Source organism: Pangasianodon hypophthalmus, chromosome 11 (assembly GCF_027358585.1).
Source record: "Pangasianodon hypophthalmus isolate fPanHyp1 chromosome 11, fPanHyp1.pri, whole genome shotgun sequence".
NCBI lineage: Eukaryota > Metazoa > Chordata > Actinopteri > Siluriformes > Pangasiidae > Pangasianodon > Pangasianodon hypophthalmus.
The window spans coordinates 7148578-7176528 of NC_069720.1; the positions used below are offsets into that span (position 1 = coordinate 7148578).

At 37.1% G+C, this 27951-nt stretch overlaps 3 protein-coding genes across 9 annotated transcripts; all 3 read left to right on the plus strand.

Annotated features, from left to right (window-relative positions):
- Nucleotides 1-64: 64 nt before the first annotated feature.
- LOC113536390 (Fc receptor-like protein 5) lies at nucleotides 65-10966 on the plus strand. Of its 7 annotated transcripts, none has more exons than XR_008302659.1 (11): nucleotides 65-223; nucleotides 324-350; nucleotides 1261-1524; nucleotides 1624-1917; nucleotides 2934-3203; nucleotides 3285-3587; nucleotides 5380-5434; nucleotides 6617-6664; nucleotides 7007-7060; nucleotides 8597-8765; nucleotides 8858-8875. XR_008302659.1 is itself a non-coding variant. In XM_026930271.3 (11 exons), the coding sequence occupies exons 1-11, from the start codon at nucleotides 184-186 to the stop codon at nucleotides 9057-9059; spliced, it is 1338 nt and encodes a 445-aa protein (XP_026786072.1). In that variant the 5' UTR covers nucleotides 67-183; the 3' UTR covers nucleotides 9060-10966. The 7 variants fall into 7 exon arrangements, 4 of the variants coding, with proteins under 4 accessions (XP_034164336.2, XP_026786072.1, XP_026786071.1 ...); XM_026930271.3 differs by lacking the exon at nucleotides 5380-5434 and adding an exon at nucleotides 8972-10966 and having other exon boundaries at nucleotides 67-223; nucleotides 1624-1710; nucleotides 8637-8765; nucleotides 8858-8885; XM_026930269.3 differs by lacking the exon at nucleotides 5380-5434 and adding an exon at nucleotides 8972-10956 and having other exon boundaries at nucleotides 68-223; nucleotides 8637-8765; nucleotides 8858-8885.
- Nucleotides 10967-11269: 303 nt separating this feature from the next.
- On the plus strand, nucleotides 11270-18936 carry si:dkey-93h22.7 (uncharacterized). Its single transcript, XM_053238068.1, has 11 exons — nucleotides 11270-11462; nucleotides 11543-11569; nucleotides 11656-11961; nucleotides 12874-13155; nucleotides 14070-14342; nucleotides 14984-15283; nucleotides 16085-16186; nucleotides 16785-16809; nucleotides 17679-17802; nucleotides 17910-17975; nucleotides 18205-18936. Exons 1-11 carry the CDS (start codon nucleotides 11366-11368, stop codon nucleotides 18247-18249), a joined length of 1647 nt encoding a protein of 548 aa, XP_053094043.1. The 5' UTR covers nucleotides 11270-11365; the 3' UTR covers nucleotides 18250-18936.
- A 1561-nt stretch (nucleotides 18937-20497) lies between these two features.
- Nucleotides 20498-27948, plus strand: syngr2b (synaptogyrin 2b). The gene is made up of 4 exons (XM_026930508.3): nucleotides 20498-21102; nucleotides 23875-24112; nucleotides 24724-24860; nucleotides 26335-27948. Exons 1-4 carry the CDS (start codon nucleotides 20995-20997, stop codon nucleotides 26566-26568), a joined length of 717 nt encoding a protein of 238 aa, XP_026786309.1. The 5' UTR covers nucleotides 20498-20994; the 3' UTR covers nucleotides 26569-27948.
- Nucleotides 27949-27951: the final 3 nt, after the last annotated feature.

Consider the following 27951-nt stretch of genomic DNA (forward strand, 5'->3'; position numbering starts at 1 on the left):
TCAAATAATCAAAAAAAAAACATGAACTCTGTTTATCTATAGCTTACACATGGCAGGGAGGAGTAGTGTATAGGCCTAGGGCCTACACACACACACACACACACACACACACAAAATATACCCTAATTCATTAAAAGCTCGAGCTGAAGTTAAAATGCCAGCAGTAACGTGAAAGACCCAGGAATGAGCGAAAGTCTGTTGTTACTTCTGATGTCAGTCCTACGTGAGTTTGACATTATTCTTCCAAGATCTTTTAGCACAGAAGTTTAGTGTTCTAAAATATGGTTATTGTCTTAATAATCCTTTCTGTTTTTGTGTTATAGTTTTGCCTGGACATGTGATCATTACTGGTATTTATATTAGAATATTTCAGTCTCTAATGTTGCTTTTCCACTGGACAGCACTACACAGCACAGTAAACTAATAATGATCCCACTTTTTATCGTTGTCAGGTTGTCATCATTATGCACCCATGCTGAATTCTTTCCAGTACCAAGAGCACTGAACAGGGATATATGGGTGAAATAGATTAGACCACTGATTATCAAATACAATCATCACAGAATCATCATATATCTTAAATTTTTATTCCTCTTATACCACAGCATATTGGCATTTTTTTAATTAGAGAATGTCAAGTATTATGTTTTATCTATTTATTGATACATTTAATGTTGTAGTATGTCCACAAAACAAGTTAGTTCTTGTTATCAGTTGTGTTACAGCAGCTATAAACAGTTCCCTCAATACCCTTTCTTTTTTCTCTCTCTTGAAATTAAACAAAACAAACACATTACCAAGAAACCTCAGAGTGCAAAATCTTGCCTGTGTCAGAAAATAAAAGGAACGGTTTTACCTCTGACTGTAACAAAGCAATGACACTGGAGACCCCTTCCAAAAATAATTGTGTTCTCACAGAACCTAATCAGAATGAATCAAAACCTCCAGACCAATCAGAATCAAGATTTCAACAGTGCTGTGATGGAACACTAAATAAGTTGTATTTCTATTCATAAGTACTATTTTACTACTTGATTAGATGGTTACAAATACTCGAATAGTACACTAGTGTCCACCACTACTATTTCTACTTTCACAGGTACCACTATGCAATGGGAAACAGACATGGGTATTCGATCTGGGTATGGATAGTTCTGGATGCCATACCGTGCTGTCCAGTGGAAAACCTCTATAAGATAGTAATACAGTAGAATATATTAAGAGATATAACATCAATCTCAATCTCTGTATTCCGTGCAGATGGAGCTACTCTCAGACCAGAACTTACTGGGCCTAGTATGGCCTTCCTGAAATCTACAGTAACGTTTGAATGTAAGCTGTCGGAATCACCATCACCTCTGACCTTTGAACTCATAAAGGGCAATGATGAGGTCCTTGCCATAAACGATAATCCAATCACATTTCCTCTAAAAGTCAACAAGGGGTCAGAGGGCGAGTATTTTTGCAGAGTGACAGCAAGAAATCAGACAAGCACAAGCAATCCAGTGTACTTACAAGTAGTGAGTGAGTAATGATATGTAGTGTTCAGTTCTGAAAGTGTGTATGAGTCAGAGAGAGAATTAGTACAATGATCTCTCTAACTCCCTGTTTTCTCTCCCTCAGTTCCTGTCCAAGGCGTCTCCTTAGTCCCAGAACCCAACCCGGCTGTCATCTATGAGGGGGCGGGGTTTAATATGAGCTGTGAAGCCAGTAAGGGGACTCACCTCACTTACTCATGGTACCACAACAAGCAAAAAGTGATGTCACCCTCACCTCTTCATCACTTTGCTGGAAACACGCTGACAGTGGATAGGGCTGCTGAAAGGCATGCTGGGAGTTACTTATGTGTGGCTGAAAACATGATGGGGAACAACAGTAGAGCCTCCAGCAGTAGGCCGGTCACCGTCGTGGTAAAAAGTAAACATTATTTATTCATGAAATTCATGTTATATCTAGCTGCAAGTCCACATGCGGGTCGGGACAAAGACTCAGACTCAGACAAGCCCCAGATTGGGCACAGTGTGAGAGAATGCTGTAAGGTTGAGGTCTGAACACAAAAGAATGATGAAGGAATAGAAATGATAAGTGATAATGTTTCTGTTTATTTTTATGTAACATTGAGATGAACTGCATAACTTACATGCTTAAGTGTTGGTGAATGATCTAATGTTAATCTTAGGAGATAGACAGGTTGTAGAATGCATAATATAAATGATCACAGGTTTATACAGAATATGTTATTGTTTTCATATTAACAGCTAATTCACAGTAAATTGTACAGAGGATGCCTCATGTAATCTAAATTTATAATCCAAATTTGTTATTTAACAAAGACAAACGTATAATCATTTATATGGTGAAGCTTTCAGTAAGGAGATGTTTAACACTTATGGAAGGATGGAAGGAGTCTCCAGTGTCAGCACATTTTTAAAATTCAGAAAGTTTACCACCAATTAACTCTTTTAACAATTAACTCTTACTAATTTCAAGAGAGAGAGAGACTAAAAAAGAGGCTAGCAATGGAACGACTGTTTATATCTGTTATAACATTAACTTTTCCGGTGGATGTTCCACAACATTAAATGTAACTATAAACTTTTGAAAAGTAAAGTAAAGTAAAAATTTTAATCATTAACAAATTGCTGTGATATAAGACACTTCTAAGAATAAAACCCTTCAGGACATGCTGTTATTGGAAAATGATCAACTCGTGGCGGTATTCGCATCCCACATCACACCACCATGTTGTTGATTATTTTTGCTGTAACAGCACATGCTGTAATGTTTTCATTACTTCATTTCATTGCTTCATACTTCATAAATTCATTATGAAAGCTTAAAATCTGTCTATTGGTGTCTGTAAGCTAGCTAAGGGTAGCCTAGTTAAAAGCAGCACACTTTCAGTGATAATGAAATTTCTTAATTGTTCACAGAATACCTGTCAGCTCCCAGGCTGTCATTCACACTTTTCTATAATGGCTCGAGCTACTATGCTAACATCAGCTGTCGGTTGGCCTATGGTAGCCCTCCAGTGACGTTCCAGCTGCTCCTGAATGGGAAGCGTGTTGATGTGCAGCAGGTGGATTTCCTGGAAGCTTGGTTTTCTCAGCCTGTCACTGTAGGACTGGATATGGGTAGAGTACAGTGCATAGCAGAGAACAACATCCAGCAGCTTCTCAGTAACTCAATAGATCTGGAAGTTGGTGAGTAACAGTATGTGTTTTAGAGATGTAACATGTTAATGATTTATTTATACATGATTCATTTGTGTATATTTCTCTCAGTTCCAGTAACAGGGCCTGCACATGTCCAAGTGGAGTACCTCTATAGAGCAGACTCTGCTGTAGCAGCTGCCCTGCTCCAATGCGTGATCACCATGGGGACTTTTCCTATCTTCTCATGGTCCTTCAACGGCTCTACCCTACCCCTGGAGGCCAATTCCCCTACTTTCATCCAACATGAACAGGTCCTAGTTCTCACACACATCAGCCCTGGGAACTCAGGGTATTACAGCTGTCGAGTGAGGGACAGTTTCAACTCTAACTCATCCTGGGTGGAGAGTGAGGAGGTCTTGGTGAAGATGACAGGTGAGATCAGGTTACATTCAAAAGTTGTTAAGTGGCCCCTTCCTATAGACATGTACAGTGGGGCCTTGGGGTCATGGTAAGTTATAAGACAATGTATGGGCTCTCTAAATAGGACTGTATAAAGTCCAAAAGTCTCAAAAGAAATTAATAGAAATAGGGTTTACAAAAAGAATATTTGCCATATAGTCAATAAATTAGCAAATATTCTATCAAGAGTGAAACATTACTATAAATAAAACTGCAGACTTGCATCTTTCATGGAATTTTGTGTGCTTTTCTTTTGTTCTGATGTACAAAGAATTTAACTACAGCTTTTATGTCAACACAATAGCTATGTTTGTTCTCAATACTCAAAACAGCCAAGCTGGGGCTCTCAAAAAAACAGAAAAGAGTTCACCCTATCTTCGACAGATTGCATGTTTGAATCCTGACAAAGCCACAGCCCTCCATGGCCAGGAGCTGAGTGATTGGCTGCACTCTCTGAGTGCGAGATACACTATGGCATACACTCTCTCACCTGTTAACAGGGTTGGATACATTTTTTACTTGTATTCTGTATTCTGTTACAGTTACAAATTACATATTAGAAAATGTAATCAGTAACGTAATCCAAGTATCACAATATGAAAGTAATGTAATCTGATTACTTTTGGATTACTTCAAGGTCATATATGTAAACAAAGTCAATTGAAAAGCAATATGAACAACATAAGCACTGTCACGAAAGCATTTCAGAGAACAGCTTCAGAGTTTCAACTGAAGTTATGATGGAAATGAGAAGTGACAGTAGAGCACATATATGCAAGGGCAGTGACCAATCAAAAATTTGAAGATCGAAAATATTATTAATTTTCATAATTTTGCAACATGATCTTAGAAGCTTTATTATACAGTATGTCCTTACTGAACATGTTATTATTTGTTGAACAGTTTGCTTCAGCAAAAAATCCAGTTCTTTGTACATTCTTTGTACATTTTGTTCTTATACATTCAAACTTCATTAACTAATGTTAAGAAGTACAAGGAAAAAATATCATTACCATCAAACACAACATTAAAAACATTTCACGACCTTGGGGGGTTGGCGGGATTTCCCCTTACTGGCTTTGACAGTAGGATTTTCCGGGAGAGTTGTGGGGGGAAGTTGTGTTAATTTCTACCAAAATTCAGAACATTCCCAGCTAATTCAGCACGACTGGCAACCTTACCCACAACTGGGATCATGCAAACCAGGGAATTTCAAAGCACTAACGAACACTAAATCAGCGGTTCTTAACCATTTTGCGAGTGTGACCCACTTTTAAGAATGACAATATTTTGCAACCTCCCCTCCCCTCTGCCACCACCCTGGATGTTAGATGAATAAAGATTAATACAACATACAAGAAAAAAAAACTTCAATGTTTCGGATTACTCTCTCAGTGGGATGGTTGGACTTAGATATAGGATGCGAGGTGGTCCAGTCTTGGCTGAATAGGGCTGAGGAAAAGACACAAACTATCTTCAACCATGAGTCTGGCTCTATACTTGTTCTTCAGGTACACCAGCGCTGAAAATCCAGCCTCACAGAGATAGGTCAGTGTGAATGGGAGAAGTTACTTCAATGCCTTGTCACTCAGTTCTCGGTATTCGGCGTGCACGGATATCCAAAAATCCGCCAGTGGCTTCTCTCTGAACCTCTGCTTCAGGGCCATTTCTGTTGCCATGTCAACCAGTGACTCTACCAATTCAGTTGCCATTCCTGTCAATGATGTCTCTGTAAAGGGGTTTCTAATCCACTCTTTTGTTATAGACACAGCTGGATTTTCAAAGAAATACTCATGGAATTGCGTTTGCACGTCATTTAGGTGAGCCCTGATAACCAGCCACAAGTTGGCTTTTGACATGCTGCTCTCGTTCAGAAAATCATCCAGTAACGGGAAATCATCAAAGTTATCATTGTCCAAGCGAGTTTGCCATAATGACAGTTTTCTGATCCATTCTTCAATTTTATCAGAAAGAGTGAAGAATGACGCATTTTTACCCTTAAGTCCTGTGTTCAGCTCAAGTTTTCTTGTGACCCCCCTGCTACCGCTCGACCCACAGATTAAGAACCGTTGTTTTATGTTAAAAGATTAATTGCTTTGGTTTTAAATGAAAAAAAATTGTAATCCTGACAATATTCCCCTTTTTAAAAAATATACCTGTAATCTGATTACTTTGTTATTTGACGTAACAGTAACAGATTACAGTTACCAGTTTTTTGTATCCCAAATACGTAACGCCGTTACATGTATTCCGTTACTCCCCAACTCTGGTCACAGTAGACACTACCAATAGTGGGCGCCTGTGAGGTCATGTACGCGGAAGACAGCTGTGGCTAGCACTTTTGTCTGAGTGTGTTACGCTGTGAGACAGCATGAGCTGGCTGGCTTCACATGTTTCAGAGGAAGCAAGTGTTAGCCTTCACCCTCCCCGGTTGATAGCTGTTGTATGATCGTGGAGATCTGTCTAGTGGGTGGGAATTGGAAGGTGACCAAACTGGGGAGAACAGTGGGAAAAAATGTATTAAAATTTTTTTAAATCAAACAGGTATTTGTAGGATGTAGATTTTATTCCGCTGACTTTGTCAAACCCTGGTAATCCCTATCGCCTCATAAAAGCAGCACTGTGCCAGCAGTTTCATCATGTCAATAAGAATGCATCATTCATGTACCAGGCTATAAAACACTAAACATTATGACTGATAAAGCTAGCTAATGATCATTAAGATTGGGTCTGAATGAAATGCTGAATACGCCCCACAGCTAACACCATTAAATGTTATAGCCAGTCCTATTTGTGTTTTGTTGTCCATTTACTGCATCGGTGTAACATGAACTGTACTGTAACTACATTATCTATATTATAATACTTATACTGACTTTGTACAACACTGAGCTGTTTTTTTTTTGCAGCCAAAACATTTAAAAATGTACAATATGCACCTGCAGAGAACTCAACTTTGTCTTAAAATCGTCATTAACATTTTTATGCTTTTATTATTCCAGATTTAACGATCTTTCGCACGAGCACTGCCACAACATATGAAGTTGCTGGTGAGTTCAAATTAATAAATATTGTACAGATTCATGGAGGTAATATTTTTTCCAGTCACACCTTCAATTTACAGCCTAGTGCCACAAAGCTAGGGTTAACCATTCAGTTACCTACTTATAAGTTCCTCCTTTAGGGTTTAGGTGAGTTGATTTGTACACGTTTTGAACATATGTACAATATCTTGTCACTACTGTATTCTATGGCAGTGAGGTGCAAAGTGTTTATACTACAATCAGCTGTTTTGTAGCCAAAGCATTAAAAAAATGTGCAACGTGTATCTGCAGAGAATTCATCTATGTCCTGAAATCATCGATAATATCTTTATGCTTTTATTATTCCAGATTTAACAACCTCTTTCAACAGCGCAAGCTCTACCACAACAGATGTAGTTGCTGGTGAGTTCATGTTAGAACAACCAGATTAATATATATTATACTGAATCAATTTAGGTGTCAGGAATGCAGGTACGAGCAAAATACAAAGGCTTGAACAAACGAACAAAGAGCATATACTTCATGAAGTGAAGGTGCAGTGAGGGTGCTTAAGTAGTGTGTGGGTGACTGAGTCCAGGAGAGTGCAATCAGTGGTTCGGTGAACGTGAACGTGAGCGTGTCCGTAATGGCTGTGAGTTGTAGTCCTTGGCAGTTATGTTTGTAGGCAGCACTATACTCTGGGAGTTGGAGTTTAACACCAATTTTGGCACTGACATGCCATTAGGTAGTAGTTTTTTTGGGTAATACAAGTTTTATATACAATATCATATTATACTGTATTATGTATTAAGAGGTGCAAAATGTTGTTGAACTGCTGTGAGAAGCAATCCAAATGACAATACAAATGACTTGTTGAATACAGAATGGACACCCTAAAATGCTCCTCTGCATTTAGTAGACACTGATTCTCACATACTTCTGGGTCTCCATTGAGGCTTTTAGGCACTCAAACTCACACTTTGCAAAGCATGTCTAAGGCAAGTAATTTATGTCCCTATCCTGGAAGATTTGAGACACCAGATTTACAGTCCCCAGGATTTTACCCTTCATCAGTATGATTCAATTTTTCAAATGTTATCTGGATTTTTCTAAAATCTACTTTTCTGTAGTCAGACATCTGACTTGAATAATCTACTTTTGAAATATCTGGTGTGGTGTCAATTATAACTGAGAAAAAGTCAAAAGCTCTCAGTGATTCAACAAAGCAAACAGGGAAGGTGATAGACACAAATGCTTAATTGAATTTAATGATTCAAAGAAACATGTCGCAAACATTAGAACAACCTAGAGTATTCAAGGGAACACAGCCAGGCAAAGTGAACACAAAGCAGAAATGAATACACAAGCGCTAACTAGACAGAGGTGATCAGGTTAACAAATAAGGAAGATGAAAATCAATAAACATAAAGTGAGGTTGGATTATTTTTTGTGACAAGGTACTTATTAACTCTACTGCTTTTACTGTCAAGAGGCCATTGCAATACTGGGTCATATCCCGCAAGAAGTGCGCAAAGAAAGGACGAAAACATGACAGGTTACACTGTTACAGGAAAATAATCAATAACATGGGTCAGATGTGGCCTGACATGAAGCAGAGTTACAGTTACCACAAAAGAAATGTTGTCTGTGTGGAGCTCCGCCTCTGTGTAAGTTAGTCTAGAAACAATAACATATTAGAATGAGAGCATTAGTTTAAACCTGTGTTTTGCCTTGCAGAAAAAGAAATAAACAAATCTCTGTTCTTTCCTGCTATGTGAAATGCTGCATTACAAGATGTGTCAGTGTAACATCTATAGTTTTAATTCTATAGTTAATACAGATGACACACTCGTGAACAGTAAGGTTTTGTTTCCGTGTTACAATGAGGCTAGTCAGAACCAGCATAACTGTGCAAATCAAAGATGTAAGCCTGATTCTTTATTATTCCGCATTTTTCAGTACAGTCCTGATCACTGGTCTGTGGTACATTCTCTTAAAGCTTTTGAAGTGACACAGATAGAGGTCACTGCTGTGGTCTTCTGCTGCTTCCTGTTTGTGATGATTGTGGGAGGAGCTGGCTGTCTCTTTCAGAACATTAACCCTGAGCGTGAAACAACAGACAACTACCGTACGTCTCAAAATGCTCACTGACAGGTGCCATTTCTTTTAGCCATACTGTGATGCCATACTATGTACAAACTATGTCTCTGTTTCTTGCAGATCATGGACACTGCCATGAACATTTCAAGTAAGATCTGTTTTTATTTTAAGCATTTCTGATTCATTGTGCAAATGTGACTTTTACATTATCAAGTCATATCTCTTACTTTTTAGCACTGAGTATCATCACGCCATGCCAGAGACTGTGTTCGAGCCACACGTCGAAGAGATGGAAACCGTGTTTATGGAAGTGGAAGTCTAGACTAAGGCATGATTGCTAAACAGAGCAATTGTATTACAGATCAATTCTCACTCATGAATATGATGAATATGTGGACTTGGACAAATCACTGAGGCAGCCTTGAGAGGAGCCAGACTCCAAAGAGAACCCATCATCTTCTGGGTGACACCGATGGTGGGATTATAAAGACAAACAGTAATAAGTGTGTTGAAAGCATGTTCAGTGTGAGCATATTGTGAATAAGGGCACAAGTCTTTATGATTACAGCAGCAGTTCTTAGAACGTACAAATCTACAGTATCAAATCTACTTCCTTTTCGTTCTTGAACATACACTACATTACTGTGATTAATTATTATTTTTATACCAATAAATTTATCACAATTACCATCCCAATTATGTTTTCATCTATTATTCTCAAGAAGTCCTTACCATAAGAAAAAATATCTACTCTTAATCTGTAAGGAAGTAAAAGACAGCTCAATGTTCTATGAATTAAAGGTGCAGTTAGTGATTTGATCTGCTGTTAGCAAAAGCAAATTCTATAGATGTGTAAAAACAAATACTGTACAGATCATCCTTTCAGTGTTTGCACCAAAGCTAAAGCATCCAATACACACACACACACACACACACACACAAGGCTAGCCTGAATGGTAGTGCAAGAGGTGGAACTTTCTGAAGTGACAAGTAACATGAGTGACAGGCAGGTAAAGACTCCTGATTGGTTGGATGTTGGTAGTCCCTATCGTTCCTCTTGTCCTGTTTACAAAGCCTGTGGCGCAGAAGAGATCAAAGTTTTCCTCTGAGAAGATATTTTATTGATAGCAGTGGGAATGTGAGAACTTTACCAAATATTACAAAAAGTGTTTTCCGACTTGAATATCATTGACCACACCTTTAAGAACTGCTGCTTTCTGAGTTCCTTCTCATAAATCCTCTAAGGGAGGTTTAAAACAAGAATGTAATGTAACAAAGGACGGCGTCATGAGAAAAGTGTAATGAGAAAATAATACTGACATTTAGCTAAGGCTTGGCTGAGGTGAATCAAGAAGACAAGAGCCATCTATTGAACAGCATCATTGGTTTTTGTTGTTTGTTTTTTTTTTTTGATAAAATGAAATTATACACTTCAGAAGTATTTAATAGCTAGTATTTCAGTGGCACATATCAAATAGTTCTTTCTCAGGAGCAGAATTTCCAAATATGAGAATACTGAGTGATTTCAGATAGTACTTAAATACGTATGTCCAAGGTGTGCAAATAAGATTAAGACAAGTATTTATTTAGAATATTTCTCTCCTTTGGACAATCCCAATTTGTAACAACCACTTCTAAGAATCATTTTACTGTACAAGAAGGAACACTTATACTGGATGTTACAAAATATTTTTACTGGATGTTACTAAATATGTTTACTGGTTGTTATTTACTAAATATTTTAAGACATCTCAGTATTTTTATACAGCATTTCAGGTTGTCCATGCATCCACCCGAGATTCTCATTAACGCAATATCTCAAGAAAGAGTGGTTGAATGTTTGTAGGATTTATATGGAATTATAATTGTAACAAGCAGAATTATATGGAATTATAATTGTAACTGATTAGATTTTGGCATTCATGTAAAGAGGATCAAGGTCCCTTCCTGTTTGTCATTCAAACATGTTACTTACACATTCATGTTCAGAAACTCAAGGCCTATTTTTTGGCTAGCTATGATTTTTGCCATCAGTGTGTCCGTCTGTCCATCCGTTCATCAGTGCAATCGAGATTCGAGATTCTCGTTAGCACAATTTTCCAAAACAAGTAGTAGAATGTTTGTAAAATTTATATGGAATTATAATTGTAACCAGCAGATGAACTGATTAAAATTTGGAAATGAGCCAATCAAGGTCACAGCATGGTCAAATGTCTCATACAGTTTTTCTTCAATGGGTTCCTTCCTGTTTGAAATATATTTTAAGGGTATTTCTAGCATACAAATGAATAACAAGAAAGACTTGTGGTAGAGGCATCCCCATCCATGCTGTTGGCTTCGAGTTCTACTTTGTCGAAAATATAAGCGCTCATCTTGCTATTATATGGAGGGTACAAACAGGAAAATCACTTCTAACATACAAAACCCCTGAGAGCTTCTAACGTCAAACTGCTAAGAGTTCCTATCAGCCCAGCACACATGGTGAAGTGGGGAGAGACGCAATGGGGTGTGTCCCCATTATCCAACTCTTGCCAGGGTGAGGAGTGCCCTCCATAGTGTGCATACTTAGATGTGTGTATGACTGCCTGAAAGACTAAAGTTTGTCATTTATGCATATAATCTAATAACATGTCTCATACTCATTGGGCTGATTCTGAGGAAATAAGCATCCATACATCCTGCTGGACAATGACCAAAAGGACTTTCTTTCTGCTGGTTATTTTGGGTAAAAAGACAAATCCTTCTTGTAAAGGTGATTTTAATAGCATCTTATATTGTGTTTTGAATTTTTTTTTCCTTCTTCAGGCTTTTGTGCCATGTGGCAGAAGGCAGGTAAGTGACCACGTTATCTACCTTCAGCTGGTTCTTATGAGTACGTGCACTGTTTGACTGTGAAACTGTGTCATTTCCTATTTTAGATGCTCAGATCACTTTAGGTAAACCTAAATTCCATGTTCCCTCGAGAAGTCTTGTGGACTCATATGAGGATTTTTACTGCGAACTTGACAAGATTCTAACAAACCAGACTATTCTGTACCAGTGGTTTAAGGAAGGTAATTTAAATAAGCCTCTGGGGGAATACAGCTCTCACAGCCAAGAACCAGCCACATTTCCTGTTCATGTTAAGCTTGCTTATGATGGAAAGTTAATATGCAAGGCCAGTGTGCAAAACGACTCCAAGATCATGCCCACCTTCAGCGACTTGATGGAATTCAAAGTATTGGGTGAGTTAAAAAAAAATGAGGATGAAATATAATAAAGATGCCTGCTGTAGAAAGGAAAAATATTAAATAACCTAGGAGTTAAATAGATTTACATTACAAAGCTTAATGGTGATTAATGTTCACAATTTGTTTTGAAAAATGTTAAATAGGTAAATATACACATTTATTTTCACTACACAATCATGTAACGTGTTGTGTATTTCTGTGTGTTCTAAGCATTTCTACAGTACATAGACTTGCTCTAAATACTCTTATAATAACATACAGAATGTGCAAACATTAGAAAAAGTGCTTCTCAGAAGATAAGAAAAAAGAACATAACGAATTTTACCAATACATTCACATTTAGAAAATATATAAAATATTTTAAAAAATAGAAATGAGCTAAATAAATGCACAAAGTACTGTTTATATTCTTTGTATTATTATTAGTATCAGATATTTCTATGTTACATTTAATAAATTTACATTTTCATAGTCTATCACAAGCTGAAGTAATGCAAGAAGCATTAAATACTTTTAAAACTTAGTGTCTCTAACAGCAGTCACTATTTAAAGACAGTAATTTCTACATATATTTTCTGTCTCAAACAATTCGAGGCAATTCATTTTTAATGTACAATACAGGAACATAAAATGCTCACAATAAAGAGAAGTTTGCTGGAAAGCAGTCTTCGTAAAAATAGTAATTAGTTAAGCAAGCAACTGTGAGCAGTCCATAATTAGCAAAGATGCTTTCTATTGTTATTGACTAAGGTGTAAAATAAAAGAGCTATATTCAGTATACCCTAGTTATTCTCTTAAATTCTTCACTGAACACTGGTCTTTTTCAGAGAGTTTAAGTTTAATGTATATCCAGAAAATTGGATGTATAGAATTCTACTGAATAATTTGTGAAATGTTGTGTTTCAGTTCCTGTGGAAGGTGCACACATCATATCAAGCCCCACTGTGGGAGATCTCTGGGAAGGAGATAGTCTGACTCTGCAGTGTAATATAACTAAAGGGAATTACGTATTATATGACTGGCTCCTGAATGGTGTGCAGCTCCTGAACGACAGTTCTAACAACCAATTTACTATTCCAAGGCTTTCCAGCCAGAACAGTGGAATATATGCCTGTCTTGCTAAAAACAACCTTAATGAGACACATGAATACACCGACGAGAGTGAGGGAAGGAATGTTCATGTTAAAGGTAAGGTGTTAGCAGTTTTTGTATTAATCTGTACAATATAATTTTGCTGATGGAAAGAGGCTTACCTCCTGCACTTGAAGGCAAAATGGACAGGCTACCCTGGAAAACTTGCATATTAATCTTTATTTATAATAAACACGAGGTTTTCTTAGACTGCATCTTAGATTTTTTTTATAATGAAATTCTAAGTTGACTTTTTCAGTTTTCACTTTGGTTAACAGTTTCCTACATTACCCACAATGCTGTCTGACTACCTGCTGAAATCCCTGCAGTGGGATTTAGCCTTTGCTTAATCTCCATTTAAAGAGAGTGATGCAGCAGCGCTTTAGTCCTTCCAGCTCTCTCATCTCCTCATCCGTACACTCTGCTCAAGCAGATCAGCTTCTAAAACATTAACTTTTATGGTAATACCATGTTCAAAGCCATCACACTCATCATCTCGTAGAATTGTAACTAGCCGAGCCTAGTCTCTGCAATAACTCAGTAGAACTGCGCTGAGTTCAGCATTTGCTGTCTCCACTAATTCTACTGCAAAGTGGTGAATGAGCTCCTGACAAAAGCTCCTGCTCTTGTTTTTTGCTGCTAACAGTGACAACTTGACTGTTATCCCTTATGTTTGAGTGTTAATTTTTTGTTTCTCCAATTAAACACCATTGTCACTGTACTACCAATGTAGCCCTGTGACATCAGGGAGGCGGATAACCAAGCTATGAAACTACAAATTAAAAAGAAATAAAGCACCAACCAAGAAACTTGCACCAGAATCACCAAACACATCACAACTATTTCAATATACACATATCTAATCTGTTTCAGGGTGGAAGTTTCCTTTAATCAGTTTGTCTTTTCTATCACATTTCTTTTGACTCCCTGTCTAATTTTTTTTTTCTTTTTCCCCACTTTGCCTAACTCAGAGTACCTGTCAACGGCTGAAATCTCATTTGAGGTTGTCAAGGATGCCAAGGGAAACTTTAGCGCATACGTGAAATGCCAGGTTGCAAAAGGATCCCCGTCCATAAACTATACCCTGTTCATAAACAACCGTAATGCTCATGTAGTCAGCAGTGAACACCAGCATGCCTCATTTCCAGTGCCCATTGTACTGGACCAAGACATGGGCAGAGTGTATTGCCAAGCAGATAATGGGAAAACACCAGTGCAGAGCAGAGAACTGAAACTCGCAGTGGGTATGTAGATTTTGAAGAAATGTATTTCTTCATATTTATTAAGCCAAATACAATTACATTCATGTGCTTAAAACACAGTTCTCAGATGCAGTATGTATTGAATGCAGTCTCATAGACAGTATACCCTGGATATACTGTATAAAGTCTACACACCCTGTTAAAATTGCAGGTTTTTGTGAAAAAATGAAACCAAGATAAATCATATCAGATCTATTTCCACCTTTAATGTCATAAAAAAAAAAGTGAAAAAAATAGAAATGTTTTAGAGGAAAAAAGAAAAACTTACAATGACCTGGTTGCATAATTGTGCCACTCCTTAAGTAATAGCAAAGCAAATTTTGCTTTGATGGACTGGTGTCCCATTGAATGTGTATTTGCGCCTCACACCAAATTTTTCGTTTTTATCTTTCTTTAACATTTGATGTTAGAATCTTAAATAATAATTTTGCACTTTTTTGCTTTTTTACTTCTCCCATAATTTATTTTTCCTTCATGAGTTTACATGAAATCATGTAATATTTACAGATTTTAACTTTAATAATTTCCAGTCAAATGAACCGCTTGAGGATGCAGTAAAAAAAGCAATGATCTGCCCATTATGATGGTCTAACGATGACTTGTTTGTTGTATCACCCTAACAGAGTCAGTAGGGGGCCCTGTGAGAATAAGACTGGAAAAAGCTGTAAGGCAGGACTTCGAAGTGTATGGTGTATGGCTCTATTGCAGTGTGGAGAAAGGAATGTTTCCCCGATACTACTGGTTCTGCAATGAGAAAAGACTGGAGAACCAAGGGCCGTTTTACAGAACATTCCACCCAAACGACGCAGGCCTCATGGTCACGTTGCACCCACTCAGTGCTGGGTTCTACCACTGCGAGGCCTTTAACTCATTTGACAACACTACAGGAGTGAGCAGTCCAGTGACTCTGATTACTTATGAAGGTAAAAAAAAAAAAACCTTCACTATTTGGTGTGCAGTAAACACTAGAATAAATTGCACAGATGTAGTCACCACTTGTTCACCCATAAGCACAAAAATAAGTCAAATCTGAGTAGAGTAAATCTAGTACCAGTAAATGCAAAGCCAAAAATGTGTCGTTACTCATGATCCCTTTGGCTGGATGCTGTAGGAATACACTATATGGCCAAAAGCATGTGGACACCTGACCATCACACCCATACAGTATGTGCTTGCTGAACATCTCATTCTCAAACCATGGGCATTAATATGGAGTCAGTGCTACCTTGGCTGCTATAATCACAACCAGTCTTCTGGGAAGGCTTTAAACTAGATTTTGGATGTGTGTCTAATGCTAAGAGTATTAGTGAGGTCAGGGTTTTGCCCCTTAGTTCCAGTGAAGAGGAAATCTTAATGCTGCAGCATACAAAGACATTACAGACAAGTGTGTGCTTCCAATTTGTGGCTACAGTTTGGGGAAGAACCACATATGGGTGTGATGGTCAGGTATCCAGATACTTTTTTTTGTGTAAACGGGCTTGTAGAATGGAACATCATTATGCATCATGTAAATAAGGGACTTAAGATTTATGGTATTCATGCATTTAAAATATTTGTGCCCAGCTTAAAACATGGATTCTATTATTTTATTAAATAGACAAGAATAGAAAGCCTGAGAGTTCAAGTAAAAGGATGAACCTCATTTTAGGATTAGGGTCTGTTAAAGTAGAAATGTGTCTGTAATAATAGGAGGGTTAATCATTTCCACTCTTTTCCTATTTTAGCGTTTAACAAAATACCAACTGCAGTGGCAGCCACCGTTTTCACCTTTTTCTCGCTGCTGATTTGTGCCGTGTTAGCTTGTTGCATTTATGGAGTGGTGTTACGTGAGTAAAACATTTCATGCCTTTCCATTAAATTAATGCTTAAAGGAATACTCCATTATTTTTCAACTTAATATCTATTCACCACATTCATTCACTACTGAGAAAAGAACTTGAAGCTCACTTACAATGGAATTCTAAAGATAATTTTAGAAAATCTTACCAAAGCTGTTCTCATGGAGTTTTATCCAACTTTCCAACTCTGAAGCAATACAATAAAAAGTCATTCCTGTTACTTACAATTTCCATCAAGTTCTGATACATCGTCACGATGTGCGATCAGACCCTCAGAAATTCTTTCTGCTAAAAAAAGCAGTTCCATTTTCATATACACATTTAGAACTCAATTCTAAAATACTTTTGATGAAAGCTTTCTATAAGATTATGTGTTTTGCATAAATGTTTAATGGCTTCCCTAAAAATTGCCTTTAGACCTCCATTATAAAAGAGTTTCAGGTCGTCAGATTTCCTCTTCTTTTTTCAGTAAGGGGAAGAGAAACATGTTGAAATGACAGATGGGGTTGATTAAGATTAGGTTGAAAAGCAAATACAGAAATAATGTAATAGTATTGTAATGTTTGCTTTTTATCTTCTTTGTCAGGAAGAAGGCAAGCCAGGAAATATATGTAAGTAAGCGTTAAAATTTAAAATTGTTAACAGGATGAAAATACTGCACAATGACTTCATACCTGATAATGAGTTTACAAACTTACTACCATGAGTTTCAGCTTCCCATAACCCCAGAGCAACCATTTAATTTAATATGTTATCTTAATCTGCCATGTGCTCAAAATTCTAACATCTTATATGCCGTCATCCCTGGCAGTAGAATTTTGAAACGTGGAGGAATGAAAAGTGGAGTTACTGTTACCACCCTAAAGTTGATTGTTTCCCTATAACAGCATTTTCCATGGTGTTTTATTCCTTTCATACCACAGCAGCTTTCCATTTATTAGAATTTTGTATTGATTAACTAATGACACATGGTAAAGTTAATAATGTAAGACAGCAGCTTGTTGAAACCTGAAGTTACAGCTTTAGCCCTGACTGTTACAAAGCTCTGACACTGGATAAATAAACACCTCCTTACACTAAGCCTCATAATATCAACAATTATTACATTCTTCTTGTTTTTTTAGTAATTATTATTTGGCTTAGAACTTGTGATGCATCCACCACACAAGTTCTAGTGAATTAGCTGTTACTATAGAAACGATAATATATTAGAGCACATTAGTATAAATCTGTAAATTACAAACAGCACTGTTGTTGTACTGTTGATGTGTACCAATCAGAATCAAGAATTCAACAGTACTATGGTATAAACTGAGTGGATCCACTGCATCAATATATTATCTCCACTTTTAACCCCTGCTTACGTACATTTCATACAGGTTTTCCATTCACACACCTTCACCACAACCCCCATTTATCTAAATACACATCTGAGCTGTGACCCTGGTAAAGCAAACGTGTGACAATGCCTTTCCTTTAGGTTTAGGTTAAAGGACTTCACAGACATGCATGGTGTAGTGGATGATGAGAGTGTTGATGATAAGATTGAGGAGATTGAGGAGATTGAAGAGGATGAATATGAAGAAATAGAACATGAAGACCTGGTAAGAACCAATTTTGTCCAGAATTCTATTATGAAAAGTGATGATGTCACCTACTTTGTTTTTTGTTTGTTTGTTGTTTTTTTTTTCTTCTTTTTTTTCTTGTATAGGATACAGAGGCATATACTGAAGATATGGAGGTTGTACAAGCCTCCATGATGGAAGACTCAGATAAGGTACTGTGAATCACACAAAGACTCCCCTGTTTTCTTATTGAAAAGCATCAGCATTTATAAGACTTGCATAAACACCCATACATTTGCAGAATTACAGAATAACAGTATTGTTCAAACAGCACAAGTTCTGTCGCTTCCACTAGTGTCTGAAAATTCAATTCTAATATCAGTTCTACTCTCAGTGAGTATTATCTGACACAGACTGTCATTATTTTGGTTTGTTTTACAGAGTGAAGAGGAGGAAGAGAACAACTTAGATAATTACAGTTTCTGAATATTAAATATATAAAGTTACTGAACAATTTAATTATTGCATAATGTTTGAATACAGTAGTGTTAACATTACAAAAATAAACATAACATATACAATACAGTGGGGTCCAAAAGTCTGAGACCACATTGAAAATCTGGGATTTTTTTTATTTATTCAAAACTGGAAATAAACAGAAAGTTTTAGAATTTTGAAAGGTCTAAAAACAAACAAAAAAAAAAAGAAATGTGCAACGTCTTGACTAATCAATATTCAAGCTGTTGCACAATTTCTAGGTCCCTGTTTAAATTTTAAGCAAATTTGTAATATTGACCATGTTAACTCCTTTGTACAAAAGGTCAGATTTTCTGTGATTCTTATGCCTTCCACTGAAGCACATGCTCAGACGACACACTGATGGATTTGATTTAACATGGATCATCAGGTTTTACACAAACTTGTGAAGTCTGTGTAAGGTCGAGGGGTACAATCCGAGGATGTTCATAGTCTTGGTGATGTTACTTAACTAGTCTGCTTTTCTACTGTTGCTGTCCTGTGAGTTTGCTCAAAAATGGCTGATACACAATAGAAAATACACAAGCTCTTGTAGATACTGCATACAATTTTTGTATAAGAAAATCTTACAGTTAGGTTAGAGTTTTGTTTGTTGTTATATCACAGTGACATTTAATAAAATCTTTATGTTCTTTACTTTATTGTCGTTGTACTGTTTTTTTGTCTATGAACATATATGTGTATGTAGACATGTTTTTATATCTTGGCAGGGACCAAAAGTCCCAACAAGGATAGGAATGTCTAACAGTTTTGCCTTTGTGTAGACAAACTGCAGCTTTTATTTAAAAATGTCAAGGTTAGGTTAAATGGTTAGCTGCATTAAAACATTGTCTTGTCATAAGTATAGTAAGACAAATGTGTGTGTATGTGAGACAGAGAGAGAGAGAGAGAGAGAGAGAGAAACACCCAGTAGAGACTCTGCAGGCAGAATTCTGCAAAAATGTACAATAAAAAACTCCAAGTGATGAATTAGGACTGTATCCACTAATAATTAAAATTCAAAAAAGAGCTATTAAATGACATACCACCTAAAAAATAGTGCTACAGAGACCCTCCATCACAAAGCCCTAAGATACCAACAGCTAACCCCAGAGAGAAGCCCCTCAGCCAGCTGGTCTTAGAGTTGACTTTACAATCCACAACATGTCCAGCCAAACCCCAGTACAAAACTCCAGATAGACCAAATTAAATTATTAAAGCACAAAAAGAAAAATATCTAAAACACAGGACAAAAGCAACATTTACTCAACGAAGTAAATTAGAATGTTATCTATCCCTAAACAGAGAATTATAAATTGGCAGAACACCTGAGCACAGTGACTGACCCTAAACTAAGAAAAGTCCTGACCATGTACAGACTCGGTGATCACAACCTCGCCGTAGGGACGGGCAGACACAGACAGGCTGTGCCCCCATTGCACACAAAATCAAGTGGAAACACAACTGCACTTTTTAACAACATGCCCTAATTATACACACATTAGGGAAACCCCGCTTCACAACCCATCAATCAGATGCCAACCAAGAACCAAACTCCTACACCTGGTAGCAGAAAGCTCAGCCAGCTCAAACCTGGCTGCCAGCTTTGAGAAGTCCTGTCTCGATAAAAGAGTAGGCAGTGGAACCCCCAACCACACAATAACGCCAACACTGCCAACATGCATCGAATGCTCATAAGACAAATCATTGTGTAGTTTTTTTTTCCCTTCTTATTGCTATTATTTTATCAAACTTTTTTTTAATTGCGTGTAAATGTGTATGTCTGTAATTTAAAGTTATCAATGCTTTGGCAATGTAAAGCCTTTTACCTTGCCAATAAAGCTACTTGAATCTGAATCTGAGAGAGAGAGAGAGAGAGAGAGACAGAGAGAGAGAGAGAGAGACAGACAGACAGACAGAGGCGAAATCTGACTTGCCAGAAATATGTCAAAAACCCATACTACCCTATACACTATTTACTACAGCACTCACGTGCTTACACAGTTTGACTTTGACAACGCTCTCTGTCGCTCGCGAACGAGTCGGCTCTTTGACTCGACTCTTTGATTCGACTCTCTGACTCGACTCTCTGGCTCGGCTCTTTGATTCGACTCTCTGGCTCGGCTTTTTCAGGTGAAAACGGAGAGCCGACTCGCATATACAAGACGTATTTTGCCTCATTTTTACACTGCGGCGTTGAACTTCCACTTTAAATTCATCAAAATGCTTCAATGCAAAATTCTTTTCAACATCTCAACTGTTCGTTGGCGTTGTTGTGATATTTGATGTTGGTTTTGTAAATTAAACCAAATAAAACGTTCGTATCTTTGTTCAAACAGCGCATTATGTTTAGATATAGCGATGAAACATGTAACTTAAATGGCCTATAGCATTATTTATTCGAAAAACCAACCTCCACTAGTCAAAATATCGTCCAAATTAGAACAAAATGGCAGAGAAGCGTTTGTCAGCTGAAAGAGTCGGCTCTTTTTGGTGAAGTGAGTCAAATGATTTGACTCACTGAAAAGATCTGGAATTCCCACCACTACCTGAGATACAAGCTACGAAGTTGCGTCTTGTCGTAACGTGTCGTAAAGGGAGGTTCTTTCAGCAATTTCATTTACAGGAAACAGAAGAGAAGAGCGCGGAAAATCAGCAGCGTCGTTTATCTGAAGTGAGTCAGAGCAGAGAGTCTTTTGACCGTGTAAATTAAACATGGAGACGGGCGAGAGCACTGCATACGGAGCCTCCTTAGCCGGCGGATCTTTCAACTTTTACAAATTTATCAAACAGCCACTAACTATTTTACGACTTCTCAGCTGGGTGAGTGACAAAAAGCAATGGTGTTGACATAATGAACTAGTTGGGTCGAGTTATTTTGCCGGAATATAGCTCTTTTTATCAAAGTTGACGGTCACTTCCTGTAACGTATGTGCTCTAAGTTAGTTTTTGTTTTGATAATGCGTAAATTAGCTAGCATATCGATGAAACCTGCGCGACTTGAACAACTGCAATGTTTCCGTCCTGTGTTTATTCTGTGATATCAAGCTGAACTTCTTAACGACTAACGAAGTTTACTTTCTTAAGTAAACCGTCTGGTTGGTTAAAGTTTTGTTTCCTGAGGCTCATGAGTAACTGAAAAGAGGCGACGTCGCACACAGTGTTTACAGTATGCCACTTCTAGCATTGCTAATGAGTTGTTCAGATTGTGTCCTCAGAGAGGAACCGAGACAAAGAACTGTACTTCACGGTTTCAAGTCAAATGACATGTGTATGACATCTTCCACAAACCATGTCTGGCACTGATGTAGAAAGAAGCTGTTCCTCTTTTTTTTTTTCCTCCAGTTTTTTCCCCTTGCACCTTGTGATTCATGAGCTGCATATGTGTCTGACAAAAACAAAAAGCGAAATATCACTTATGAGTCTTGTCAACTTTGTGAACTGTCTCTGTTCTGTCTCACACTACAACAACAACAAAATCAGCTCAGACACCTAGAATGTGAGTTGCTTGTCATCTAGATAAAGTAATAACATCATGTAAAGCCTCTGAGAAAGGACACAGTGTGCCTGACCTGTCCAAACACTGAAAACATGAACAGCTGGGGGGTAACATGAGAGTTGTTGTGACCATGGCTGCCAAAAGTCCCCAACACTCTCTATCTTTCCATAGTCATTATTATGCGACTCTAGGTACTTTTTTTTTTTTTTTTTTTTTTTTTTTCTCGAAATTGGTTTTGTGGTGAAAAACTACACAGGAAGCTTGTAGATCAGTACAGGAAGTCCCAAGAAAGACCATTTTTTTGTGTTATTATTGTTCTCTTTGTTCCAATGCCACCTCCCAAATGTACACGTTCATTTCTCAGCACATTGGTTCGCTTTTTTTTTTTTTTTCTTTTTTCTGATTTCCTTATCAGATAAGAGGTCTGTTCTTGTAGGGAGTGAAGTTCACAAGTACTTTAAGAAAATTACAAATGATTTGTTGTTCTAAGCATGCAATCATTACAACATATATCATGCATGCAAAGAAAATAAAACAATTACAAGAGTATTTTTAGTAAATAAGACATACAGTCTGCGGCATCTGGGAAAACCAGTTGAATGTCACTGCAGCTGTGTGGGGGAAAAAAAAAGATTAAAAATCATGTTTCGTTTTTCTGCCTGTAATATACTTTGACATCTTTAAGAAAACAGTTTTGTTTTTTTTACAAAAATGACATGGAAATATTTTTTACTTAGGCTACTTAATAACCTTTCGTCTTTCTGCCTGCAATGATCATGTTGATTACGGAGCCAGTTTAACAAATGTAGTCAGTCTAAAACCTTGCAAGCTGAGTTTGCTCGTCTCACACTTTGATCAAGTTTATGGACCGTTACATAAACTGAATATATGAATATAATCCTAATCAGTTCAGTTTATAATCAGATACTGGCTCTCAAAATGTACGCCTGTCACATCATCATCGAAACAGAGAAGAGTGCTTACACACACACCATACAAATGACAGCGGACAAAGCTTTAAATTGTATTAATCACCTTATAAAAACTTTAATAATTAAGACTGTAGTCAGCAGAACATAAGTGACTGAATAATCAGCGATTATTAACACTGATGTTAGTGTAAACAGAGATCAGTGGAGTGAAGAGATGACAGTTAGGCTCGTATTACAATGTCGTGAGTGACTTTAACGCAGGTGATGAGACTGGTGTTGATGATGCTGATAATCAAAGTAAGAACTCATTTTCCATTGTAAACTTGTAAAATTTGGCAGTAATGTTGTTTTTCCATACATAGATTAGGTTTCAGTAGAGTATGAATGAAACCTTAAAATGCGATTTTCTCCCTTTTTCACTTTTCAGTGTACCCGGACTTTAGCTGTAGCCTGTAGTTTTCAGAGCTATATATAGTAGAAGATGTCAACATTTTCCCAGGCCTCCACACATACACTAAACATACATGACACTGACAGATTAGTTTCTGCTTTCATAATATTTATTGGACTGTTGCTGTGTTGCTGGCTGGCTACCCTGCTGTCTTTGACGTTTAAATCTCTAAATATCTCCCGGAGCTTTGTATACTCCATCCTGAGCATTTTGCTCAGCTGAGGCAGGTCTGTTAATCCTGATGAGCATGAGTGGAAGATATTTTTCTAACAAAAACTCTGAAATAGTGTTGCAGAGAACATTAGGAATACTGTGTATCTCTTTAAGTACTTTTAAATCCAAATTTAAAATCATCTTGACTCTCTTATTTTGCGTTGTTATTCATTATTTGTATTCATTTTTGTAGCTTGATAGTTAATTTATTACTGTATTTCTTTAATACACTTAGACACACTTATTTAATACACTTTGTTTAACTTTTTAATATATTTTTATGCTAAGCATGTTAATATTTTGGACTAACCATTATTGTTTAATCTTTATTTTAATCATTATTATTGCATTAAAATCTTATAATAAGAGTTGATAAATCTAAAGGCAAGCATTTGGTTCCCTGTAAATTGGAATTTTTTAATTTTTTTTTGGTTCATCTTAAAAGTTTTTGAACCTCTCCTCACTTTCGCTTCCCTTTTTCTAATCCTGGTAATTTCTAGGTGTTTGCCATTGTGGTTTTTGCCACCATTACTGCAGAGGGATATGTAAATGCAAAAGACTCATCACAGGTGGTCTGCATATTCAACCAAAACGACGGAGCCTGCAATTATGGAGTGGGCATCGGGCTCATCGCCTTCTTCGCCAGTACCGCCTTCCTCTTTGCTGATGCCTATCTTCCCCTGATGAGCAGCGCACAGGAGAGGAAGCGTCTTGTGATGGCTGACCTGGGGTTCTCAGGTAAAACGGCGCATAACAGAATTACACAAAATGAACAAAAATGGAAAAACAGTAAACATCTCACATCATGACTCACAACTGAATTAGTTGTTAGATTTTACTTTAGTTATAGTCTGGGGAAGTCAGACAAAAAAAGCTGGAGACTGTTGGCTTGTTAGAACAAAGCTCACAATATAAATATTACACGTCTGGAAGTAAGGACAGGTCTGAAAGCAGTGCCATGGCCCAGATTTAAGAGCAGGAATAAAAGGGGCCAGTTATCAAATTAAGTACCATTTATCAAGCTAACAGGAAACTCTGAAGTCCCAAGACTGAAAATGTTCAGGGCTTCAGTGTCTTAGTTTGCACACATAAGGCAACTTGCACATATATTATTATAATAACTATAAAACTCACTTATTTATAGATTAATAAAAAATACATTAAAATTGCATTTTAATCAAAAATAATTCATGCCATTACAAGTAACTGTGGTGAAAGACTTCTAGGCATAATACTTTGTTCAGTACTTTTGGCGATGACTAAAGATGAAGGCACATAGAAATATGTGCATGTGTACTATTATAATTTTCTCTCGCTCTCTCTCGCTCTCTCTCTGCGTGCTTTAACAGGGATCTGGACGTTTCTGTGGTTTGTCTGTTTTTGCCTCTTGGCTAATCAGTGGGTGAAGACCACTGACAGAAATGGCATCCCTGTCGATGCAGCTCAAGCCATCGTTGTCTTCACCTTTTTCTCGTTCGTGGCATGGGTAAGTCTTTCCTTCGATAAGTCTGCAGCAGCATGTGCCGGACAACATATTTTGTGAATATGAGCACTTTTATTACTAGAGTACTCATGCAAGCACTATTAGGTATCGATTACTGAAAAAAGCACAATGTTGGGTTACTGGGGTGGTCATGCTTATTCAGACTTCATTTGTTTTACATATATGATCTTTGACATAGCAGTTTTGATATGATTATGTAGTTGCAATTGGATAATAAGCATTTATTTTTTCTTAAAATGAAGCAGAACCGGGACAGAAATTCGTAAAATTGTCATTCTGAATGAAAAAAAGGCACTAGAGATGACATTTTGTGCACCAGTACTGAATTTGAATGTAATTTGCTGGTCATGGCCTGGATTTTTCTTTCACTTGATTTGTTGAAAGCTATGTTATGTGGAACTGTGAGCACATAGTTGGAAGTTTGGAAGTTTTCCTTCATTAAATCAAATAGGTTAAGGAAGGACAGAATTATTGCCTTAGTCTTTTTTTTATTATTTTTTTTAAACCTGTGGTGAAAATGAATTCTGATAAAAATATATCATCCTCAATTCCAGTACATGCACATCCCTACACAGGTTTCTGAACACCGTGGCACAGTGAGCCTCTAACTGTTAAAATAGGCAGTTCTTGGTCATGTTTAGTGATAGAAAAGTACCAGATCTAGACTGACTCATATGATGACTTCAGTGGCAACACTTTTAAAAACAAAACTTTATAGTCAAATTATATCACAGAATCTAATTGGTCACATCATTGTGCTGTCTGTCGTTCTAAACACAGGTTTATATTAATGTGTTTGTTCCTCTGTGTTATTATTTCTGTAGTAACAGTTCATTCACAGGGACTTGTATGGCAGGCACTCACCATTATTTAAGACAAATAAAGAGTAAAAAAAAAAATCAGTTGTTATTTACAAAGAAAAACATATTGTGGTCTTCAGGACAGATGAATTTTACACTTCCTGATTGCTCTGCAATATGATAAGCTTAACTTCACTAGAGAGAAAAAAGAGACTGGTGATGGAATAACTTTTTATAGCTGATATAAACTAATTTATGTGGATTTTCCACAACAGACATCACAAGGTGTCATTCAAAATTGTACTCCTTGGCAAATTACTTGTGTAAAAGAAATAAAACACTTAGGGATGTGCTGTTACATGCAAATAATCCACTTCAGGGTGCTCAACCCAAATTGTTGAGGATTATTTTCCTGTAACAGTATGCCCCATTGTTTTATTCTATATTTTAAAATTGGCCAGTTTGTAGTATGATATGTACAGTCAGGTCCATAAGTATACAAATACAAAGCCTGTGATTACAATAAAAAAAAAAAAGTCATGTTAAATTTCTGTTGATCTTTATGGAGTCTGAGTTTAACATGTTTAAAATATTGACTGTCTTATGCTTATGTAAAAGAAAAACACATTTACAGATGAGCCTTATTTCTCTGACAGGGCGTGATTACCTATTTGGCCCTGATGAGATTTCGCCAAGGCGTTAGAGAGCTCGGTCAGGGCTTTGCTGAATCTGCTCCAGATCACACCTCCCCTTACCAGGCCTCAACGTTCCCTCATGATCCCTCACCATACCCGGCTACTACTTACCCGGCAGACCTCTACCAGCAGCCCCCCTTCATGGGTAAGCCCGAGCCAACTGGCAACAGTAACTACCAGCCACCAAGCTACTGACAAGAACAAGGGCTCTTCTCGAGGGAAAGCGAAAAGGGATGATTAAATGGCCTGATCATATGATGCGCAGCATGGAAGGAGACTGTAAGGGCAGCCAATGAGAGCTCTTGTGTATTGATGGGCTCAGGCATTCCTTGAAGTTGACTGGCTCTCCCAGTCACCATGAAGTTATTCTTTGTGCTTGCTTTCAGTGATGCACAGCCTTTCTGTGTTCTGAAATTGTTTGTATGTTTGTGTTGCCCAGAGCTGATTATCATTGATTGCACAAATGGCACCTAAATATAATGCAAGTCATAGTGAAACTGCTGAAGACAGAGTAGCCTGTTACTGCGCTCACTCCTAGACTGCTCTGTAATGTATTAATGTTAGCCTTTATTTCAGCAGTGCCAAATTCGTACAACTTCATTTGCACCGTGACCCTGAACAATAAGGCACATAGAGTTAAATAGCCTACTTGCACTTAACTATGCTTTCCAGTGAAGCAATACTTAGTCAACTGACCAGGTCAGCCATAATTTTTTGGAATTGACATTTTGATGCTCTTCGTGCTGCCAAAATACAGCCATAGTCTGCACTGTTAAAAATGCAGCTCTGTTTTCATTCATGTGTGCCATTGGAGGCTTTTTTTTTGTCCTGTAATTTGTACAAGACTACTGATAATGATTTTTTGGACATGAAATCCACTATTTTTGAACTGTAAGAGCCTTGAATCCAGTCTGGTATATTTACGCAAAAAATACTACATTTATAGAGCATGTAATTTTATTCATCCACCCAATCTAACAACCTGATCCTCAAGAAGTATTGCACCACCTGGAAAGCATTCTCCTTATACTAATAACTCACATTACAGGTCTTAATCTGGGAGTGTATTAATAAAAGCCAAATCCATCATGCCAAAGCTACAAGCTCCAATCGTTTTCTTTTTCTACATTTATTGCAGCAAACATTCAGCACCATTCTTTTGACTGTTAACTCTCTAAGAATTTTTTTTATTGTTAGACACCTTTTCAATCTATTTCAGATGATTTTTCCTCTGGTATTGTAGTGTACACTTTAAGAAACTTATTAATAATTATTTAACCCTAATTTCACTTCAGTTGAGCGTGTGCCTAATGATTTGCACTACTTGATTTGATTTGATGCAGTTTTTTTTTCTGGGATGTGGGTAATTCTTGTATCACTGGCCATATTTTGTTAATCAGAATTTCTATTGTAACTTTATTTTTAAAACACTGGTTTAAATTGTTCATAATTTTTAAGAGAATATGGGTTATCCTTTGTTTGGATGTGAAGCACAAACCACCAGTTTAAGAAAAAAAGGAAATATACATTTACCAGGGAACAAAAAAAAAATAATAAAGTTTTTATTGCAACTAATAT

Coding starts and splice junctions, on each gene's coding strand:
- LOC113536390 (XM_026930269.3), top strand. CDS start 184: ATGAGCGAAAGTCTGTTGTTACTTCTGATGTCAGTCCTAC. Junction 1,918..2,933: donor GGTCACCGTCGTGGTAAAAA/GTAAACATTATT, acceptor AATTGTTCACAG/AATACCTGTCAGCTCCCAGG. Junction 3,588..6,616: donor GGTCTTGGTGAAGATGACAG/GTGAGATCAGGT, acceptor TTATTATTCCAG/ATTTAACGATCTTTCGCACG.
- si:dkey-93h22.7 (XM_053238068.1), top strand. CDS start 11,366: ATGTCTCATACTCATTGGGCTGATTCTGAGGAAATAAGCATCCATACA. Junction 13,156..14,069: donor AAGGAATGTTCATGTTAAAG/GTAAGGTGTTAG, acceptor TGCCTAACTCAG/AGTACCTGTCAACGGCTGAA. Junction 15,284..16,084: donor GACTCTGATTACTTATGAAG/GTAAAAAAAAAA, acceptor TTCCTATTTTAG/CGTTTAACAAAATACCAACT.
- syngr2b (XM_026930508.3), top strand. CDS start 20,995: ATGGAGACGGGCGAGAGCACTGCATACGGAGCCTCCTTAGCCGGCGGA. Junction 21,103..23,874: donor TTTTACGACTTCTCAGCTGG/GTGAGTGACAAA, acceptor GGTAATTTCTAG/GTGTTTGCCATTGTGGTTTT. Junction 24,861..26,334: donor TTTTCTCGTTCGTGGCATGG/GTAAGTCTTTCC, acceptor TTTCTCTGACAG/GGCGTGATTACCTATTTGGC.